At 48.6% G+C, this 7,500-nt stretch overlaps 1 protein-coding gene across 1 annotated transcript in view; it reads left to right on the top strand.

The window, feature by feature from the left end:
* Window positions 1-7,494, top strand: part of LOC114137869 (echinoderm microtubule-associated protein-like 6) — a gene marked incomplete at its 3' end in the record, with an annotated part of 13,616 nt that extends 6,122 nt beyond the window's left edge. The window contains exons 2-16 of the mRNA XM_028006702.1: window positions 1-24; window positions 935-1,033; window positions 1,099-1,167; window positions 1,770-1,955; window positions 2,303-2,438; window positions 3,161-3,234; window positions 3,380-3,507; window positions 3,883-4,020; window positions 4,170-4,311; window positions 4,550-4,664; window positions 4,901-5,113; window positions 5,189-5,356; window positions 6,051-6,157; window positions 6,413-6,531; window positions 7,233-7,494. The exon at window positions 1-24 is cut by the window's left edge and continues 136 nt beyond it. Coding sequence (XP_027862503.1) covers window positions 1-24; window positions 935-1,033; window positions 1,099-1,167; window positions 1,770-1,955; window positions 2,303-2,438; window positions 3,161-3,234; window positions 3,380-3,507; window positions 3,883-4,020; window positions 4,170-4,311; window positions 4,550-4,664; window positions 4,901-5,113; window positions 5,189-5,356; window positions 6,051-6,157; window positions 6,413-6,531; window positions 7,233-7,494 — 1,980 coding nt within the window. The remainder of the gene's footprint in view (window positions 25-934; window positions 1,034-1,098; window positions 1,168-1,769; window positions 1,956-2,302; window positions 2,439-3,160; window positions 3,235-3,379; window positions 3,508-3,882; window positions 4,021-4,169; window positions 4,312-4,549; window positions 4,665-4,900; window positions 5,114-5,188; window positions 5,357-6,050; window positions 6,158-6,412; window positions 6,532-7,232) is intronic.
* Window positions 7,495-7,500: the final 6 nt, after the last annotated feature.

Below are 7,500 nucleotides of genomic sequence, written 5' to 3'. Positions count from 1 at the left end.
CTGGGCTTCAGCGCCGACGGACAGGTCACACACACACACACACACACACACACACACACGCACGCACACACACACACACACACACACACACACACACACACACACACACACACACACACACACACACACACACACACTAAACACACACACACTTTTAAGAGTTTAAGAGAATAAAACTGTTAATAACTCATGAAGAAGATAAAATGACCTTTGACCTTTCAAGGAGATGAAAATGATTTCAGGTGTGAAACCAACAAACTGTTAATAAACTGATTTTTATTAATTAGTTATTAATAACCATCAGAGCAGCTTTTTGTTTCTCTGCTTCGTTTTTATTCGTTAGCTGAAGGTCAAAGGTCAGGACACCAAGCTGGGGGTCAGATTCATCTTCAGTTCTGGTCCCAAACCAGTATGAAGGAACTGGTCTGTGAATGAACTGGATTTATAACCAGAACCAGAACCAGAACCAGTCCCTGCTGCTCCATCTCTTTCGTATCTCAAGTTTTCAAACAGTTTTTCTTCTCTCAGTCGTTCCATCCGTCAAAGAAGAGCAAACCCGGAAATTTCTGAGTTTCCTGGATCCAGTTCCGGTCCAGCAGCTTCCTGTCTGCTGGACCGGAACCAGAACTCTGTCAGGATGATGAAGAACCTTCATCTCCAGATAAAAACCTTTTCTGGATCAGAACTGCAGAACCTGCTGTTTCATCTGTTTTCCTCTGGCGCCGACCCAAACAGCCAGAACCGGACCAGAACAATAAAATAATCATAAATCCAGTTAATAATAAATCAGAGAGCAACGATTTATTATCACGTCTGACTGCAGTGTGTGTGTGTGTGTGTGTGTGTGTGTGTGTGTGTGTGTGTGTGTGTGTGTGAGGAAACAGCTCTGGTTCCGAACCAGCAGAACCTGACTCCGGTCTCTGTTTCTCTGCAGCGGTTGGTGTCGGTCGGGTTGGACTCCAAGAACACGGTTTGTATCTGGGAGTGGAGGAAAGGGAAGATCCTGGCCTCCGCCAGCGGACACTCGGACCGGGTAGGAGCCGGTTCTGAAGGGTTCTGATGGGTTCTGATGGGTTCTGACAGCTTCTCTGTCTGCAGATCTTCGATGTTTGCTGGGATCCGTTTCAGCAGAACCGCCTGGTGAGCTGCGGCGTCAAACACATCAAGGTGAGACTCTGACAGGTTCTGTTGGACTTTCTGGTTCTGATCTCAGAGTTAAACTGGAACCGGTTTAGCCCCGCCCCCAAAACACATTTTAAAGAGACATCACCAAAAATGGGCGGAACCAAAGCAGGTTAGGGGCGTGGCCAAGTGTGGGGATGAGTGGAGTTCACCTGCAGTTTCTACTGTCTGACCTTAGAGGGCAGCACTGAGGCAGTTCTGACCAAAAACTGCAATTTACATAAAAATGAAACATTTTGACTCAGAAACATGAAGATAAAACCTTAAGAACTAATTTATGCAGCTTAAAGTGAACTTCATGAAGCAGTTACATAATATATAATTTATATTTCATATATTTCTTCCTTTTGGCACCTAAAGAAAAGCTGTTGACTTCTCTGTTCAGATAAACTTCCCACAATCCTTTGCTGCATCAGTATCAGTTATTAGTATCAGTCCAGTTTTATTTATCCAACCAATAGTGATGTTATTGCTGATAGATTGTGAATCTGTGATTTAAAATGATTTAATAATAGAACCTTTAAGATCCTGTGATGTTCCCTGAGCGGACCGGCTGTTAGAACCAGCGGTTCTGTTTGTCCCGGTAGTTCTGGTCGCTCTGTGGCAACGCGCTGACGCCGAAGCGCGGGATCTTCGGGAAGACGGGCGACCTGCAGACCATCCTGTGTGTGGCGTCGGCTAAAGATGACATCACGTACTCCGGCGCGCTCAACGGAGACGTCTACGTGTGGAAAGGCCTGACGCTGCAGAGGACGGTCCAGTCGGCCCATGGGGTGAGCTTCCCGTTGCCATGGAGACGCAACTTTAACCTGCAGAAACCTGCAGAGACGAACGAATCCAGACGATTTATCTGTTTGAAACATGATGCAGGATTTATTACTAAATAGAATAGAATAGAATTACTTTATTCATCCCAGCAGGAAAATTATTTCGCAGTTACAGCAGCATGGAGACAAAGACACACAACAACCACCACTGAGTAGCCAAAGACGTCGATTTCCTTCAGATTGTGTTTCCTGAATGTCTCCGTTCCTCCTGCAGGCCGGGATCTTCAGCTTGTTTTATATTAAACTACGTAGTTTTCCTGTAGTTTTCCTGAATGTTTCCGTTCCTCCTGCAGGCCGGGATCTTCAGCTTGTTTTCCTGTGAGGAAGGATTCGCCACCGGAGGCAGAGACGGCTGCATCCGGCTCTGGGACGTCGACTTCAAACCCGTCACCAAGATCGACCTGAGGGAGGCGGAGCAGGGATACAAAGGTAACTACAGAGGAACAAACTACAGAGGAACAAACTACAGGCTGGAAGTAGTACGTAGTTGTTAGTTACATGTTCGTTTGTCCTGGATATAACGAGTTCCCCACATCATAATGCTGCCTCTACCGTTCTGTATTCCTCATTTAGTTTTTATATTTAACTCTTTATTTCATATAAACTCCTTCATTTCTGGGTTTATGTGTCGGTTCTGTTTGCTGGTAACCGGACTGAACCGACCGGCTCCAGAAACCTTTAAGGTTCCTAAAAGAGGGCTGATGTTTCCGTCTCCATGGCGACGGACAGACGGAGGTTTGACCTTTGCTCTGACGCATCGACTGGAGAATCCTGTCTGCTGAAACGTCTGGATGGTTTTATCACCACCAGATTTTCTGCTTCGTCTCCAGGAACGAACAAAGACGTAAAAGTTTCTGCAGCAAACAGAGAAAAACGTTCGTAACATTAACAGACCTGAAGGATTTTATTATTTTTAATTTAACTCTTTTTCATAATTTGATGCAAAAACATTTTATTTCTGTTCACTTTTCATGACCTGGTGAGGAACAATCTGCAGGTCCAGCAAAAACCACGAGAAAATAACTGAACATTCATTTCTTTCAGTCGTTTTAAATCAGTTACAGTCGTTGTGATTAAAGATCTTCTCTGGACCAGTTCTGAGAACCCGGACCTGATCCGTGTTTCCTCCTCTTCCTCCCCGTCTGGTCCAGGTCTGTCCATCCGGAGCGTCTGCTGGCGAGCCGACCGGATTCTGGCAGGAACTCAGGACAGCGAGATCTTTGAGGTGAGGAGGAAACAGAAACCACTTTTATTCTGGTTCATTAAACGTAATGCGGCTCAGCGGCTCTAGTGAACAAACTGAAAGGTTTTTGAGGATTAATGTAGATTCATCACCAACCCTCCTGTTCATGTGTTCATCTGGTGAGCAGGTGATGGTGCGGGAGCGCGACAAGCCGCTGCTCATCATGCAGGGGCACAGCGAAGGCGAACTCTGGGCTCTGGACGTTCATCCCAAAAAACCTCTGGCTGTAACCGGCAGCGACGACAGATCCGTCAGGTGGGAGCCGGGAGACCTGGTCATACTGGGAGCCGCCCAGTAGCACCAGTACTGCACTGGGGGCAGAGTTAGGATAGTTATAATAGAAATATAATCTGCTGTCCCTCAGTGGGGAAATTCAGGTTGACAAACAGGTGAAGGTTCATATAAAGGTGAAAATATAAAACAAAAGATAAGAAATGAGAGAAAGTAAAGAAAAATAATTAGATACATTATTAAAGACGGTTCTGTTCTACCAGGAAACTTGGATCCAGAGGAACTTTGATCTGAAGACGGATCAGTAACAATCAGCTGTTTGTGTTTAACCTGAAACAGTGGAGAACCCGACCCACACGACCCGGTGTGTGTGTGTGTGTGTGTGTGTGTGTGTGTCAGGTTGTGGAGCCTGGTGGACCACGCTCTCATCGCGCGCTGCAACATGGAGGAGGCGGTCCGCAGCGTGGCGTTCAGCCTGGATGGATCCCAGCTGGCTCTGGGGATGAAGGACGGATCCTTCACCGTGCTGAGAGTCAGGTGAGCCGGACACAACGCTGTGGCCCCGACCGGGACCGGACCGGGCCCTCTGACCCGGACTGGGCCCTCTGACCCAGACCGGGCTCTCTGACCGGGACTGGGCCCTGATGTTTATGCTGTGATGCTAACCGGATGCCCCGCCCACTCAGGGACATGACGGAGGTCGTCCACATCAAGGACAGGAAGGAGGTGATCCATGAGATGAAGTTCTCTCCAGACGGAGCGTATCTGGCTGTCGGCTCCAACGACGGCCTGGTGGACGTTTACGCCGTCGCCCAGAGATACAAGAAGGTCAGGAAGAATCAGCAGGAAGTGATGTGTGTCTGCAGGAAGTGGTGTGTGTGTGTTTCCTGAAACATAAAAACCAATCAGACAACTTTAAAAAGAGATTAAAATTCATTCTGTCCAGTTTATTGTCCAGTTTTGTTGTTCAGTTTTGTCAGATGGTAGAAAGTTTTCTACTGGAAGAAAACCAGCAGCTGCGGTTGAATCAGCGACCGGCAGCCATCTTTGCTCTGACTGGTTCCAGGTGGGCGAATGCAGTAAATCCACCAGTTTCATCACACACCTGGACTGGACTGTGGACGGGAAGATCCTGCAGAGCAACGATGGAGCAGGAGAACGCCTCTTCTACCGGATGCCCAGTGAGTCCGGACTGAGTAAAGATCGGATCAATCCGACCGATCCGATCCGATCGGATCTGATCAATATCATCAGATCAGAGTCTGTAGAGTTTGATCCATCCTTCACCGATCGATCAGGTTCCTGCAGATTAAAATCAGCCGTTTGTTTTTCTGTCTGGTTTCTATGGATGATGGTTACTGATCGTTTCCATGACAACAGCAGCATTTGCGAGGATCTGCTTTCCTTCCTCCTGCAGTGGGGAAACCCATCACCAACAGCGAGGAGGTGAAAGGTCAGCGCTGGGCCTCCTGGAGCAGCGTTCTGGGGTCAGAGGTCAGCGGCATCTGGCCAAAATACTCCGCTTCGACGGCTGTCAATGCGGTGGACGCCAACCTGTCGGCCGGCGTCCTGGTCTCCGGGGACGACCTGGGCCTGGTGAAGCTCTACCGCTTCCCCTGCCTGAGGAAAGGTCAGCGGCTCCACCTGCAGCTCCACCTGCAGCTTCGCTTCTCTCTCAACAATCTGCGTCTCGTTTTCCTCCAAGGAGCCAAATCCAAGAAGTACCAGGGCCACTCGGCGCACGTCACCAACGTCCGCTGGTCCGGCGACCTGCAGAGCGTCCTGACCACCAGCGGCGCCGACCACGCCCTCTTCCAGTGGAGGTTCCTGCCGGAGGACGGGACAGGCGGAGCGCCGGGCGGAGACACAGCAGGTGGGAAATACCTCACTTCCGTCAAGATCCAACAGGACCGATAATCCTGGAGCTGCTACTGGTTATACTGGTTATACTGGTTATACTGGTTATACTGGTTGGTAAACTCAGTTCCTGGTCAGAGTTAAATCGACAGATTCTGGGTGAGAAGCTGAAGTTTTTATCTGTGTGAAACCAGGACAGTTTTAACGATGACAGAACATTTCCAGAGCTTTACTGGGAGTACTGGGAAGAAACATCACCATGGTTACTCAGAAAATATTTGGTTTGGTTCTGGATGTTATGTGACAAAAACCCAGTTTTTCAGAAAATGATTCAGAATAAATGAATTCTGTAGCAGAACTCGGCCTGGAGGGACTCCTGACCCGATGACAGTAGAACCTCCAGGTTCTGGACATTTTGTAATTTGAAAAGATTTTCTCTGATCTGCTTCCAACTGGTTTCACATTTATTTGATTTGATGTGAACCAGTTTGAATTCACATTTAACTCAAACCAGTTCAGTCAGAAACACGATGAAAACGTTCGGATGGGATTTTACATCTCTGACCTCATCGTCTCTGATGATGTCATAAGTTACTGTGGTAACCAACCCAAACTAGTCCAGTCTAATGGAACATGATGTCATTGAAACCTGTTATAAGGACATGAGCTCAGAGGTCAAAGGTGAATCCGTCTCTTTGTTTGTCGCTCAGAGAATCTCGGCGACTCCAACAGCGAAGAGTCGGACAGCGACGCCTCCGACGTGCCGGAGCTCGACTCGGACATCGAACAGGAAACGCAGATAAACTACGAGCGGCAGGTGAGAATTTGATCTGACCTCTGACCTCTGACCCAACGTGACCCAATCTGACCTCTGACCCGACCTGCAGAGGAAGTCCTGCTGCACGGATCCTCGTTGCTCCATCAGTAAATCAGCTGATCCACAGGAAGCAGCAGCTGCTGCAGCACTGATGACTGACTGCAGCACTGACTGCAGCACTGACTGCAGCCTGATGCCGCAGCCTGATGCCGCAGCCTGATGCCGCAGCCTGATGCTGTGTTTGTGCTGCTGCAGGTCTATAAGGAGGACCTGCCTCAGCTGCAGCAGCAGAGCAGAGAGAAGAAGCAGCAGGTTGGATCCCTGAAGAGGCAGAGCGGACCGGACCAGGGCCTGCGCCTGCAGTTTGTTCACGGGTACGTCACCATGGAGACGGGCTGCAGTCTCACATCTGGATTATTAATCCGGATTATTAATCCCGTTTCTGCTCCACATCACAAACTCAGATCAAACATTCCTGTCTTCAGAGAGAAAAACGGTCTAGTCAAAGTTCAGCAGATTAAAAACCAGATTAATGTTGAAAGATTGAAGACGTCTAGATTAGAACTCCAGTAGAACCGATCGATTCTGATGATCAATAACATCAGATTATAATCCCTCATTTTAATAAATCCAACCTCAGATTTAAAATATCAGATTTTATTCACTGAGTTCAGAAGATTAAACTGAACCAGAACCACCAGAACCACCAGAACCAGATTCTGTCTGGATCCATCCTGTGGATGAATCTCTCTGGTCCAACTCAAGCGGTTCTGCTGCTGTGTTCTGGACCCTGGTTCTGTTGAAGACCCGGTTTGGACCCAGATTCAGCTGCTGGACTCTGAGTAAACGTTCTGGTTGGTCCAAAACTCTGAGCTTTAAAACTAACATGGTGCATTAAGGGATGGTTTGGATTAATGCAGTTAAAATGGCCTAGTCAAAGAATAAACCAGCCCGTATCATCACACCGCCACCACCGTGCTCCTGTTTGTTTCTCTCAACATCTGGAGTCCAGCGGCCATCTTGAATTTAAAAGGAGAGTTTTTCTCCACGACCTTTCCGCTGTGTGTGTGTCCAGTTACCGTGGTTACGACTGCAGGAACAACCTGTTCTACGCCCAGAGCGGCGAGGTGGTGTACCACGTGGCCGCGGTGGGCGTGGTTTACAACCGGCAGCTGCACAGCCAGCGGTTCTACCTCGGCCACGACGACGACATCCTGAGCCTCAGCATCCATCCGCTGAAGGACTACGCCGCCACGGGACAGGTGGAGAGAGAGAGAGAGCGAGGGAGAGGGAGAGAGAGAGAGAGAGAGACAGAGAGAGAAGAGAAGAGAGAGAAGAGAGAG

Source organism: Xiphophorus couchianus, chromosome 22 (assembly GCF_001444195.1).
Source record: "Xiphophorus couchianus chromosome 22, X_couchianus-1.0, whole genome shotgun sequence".
In the NCBI taxonomy this organism is placed as follows: domain Eukaryota; kingdom Metazoa; phylum Chordata; class Actinopteri; order Cyprinodontiformes; family Poeciliidae; genus Xiphophorus; species Xiphophorus couchianus.
Note: the sequence above shows the minus strand (reverse complement) of the source record. Positions and strands in the feature narration are given on the sequence as shown.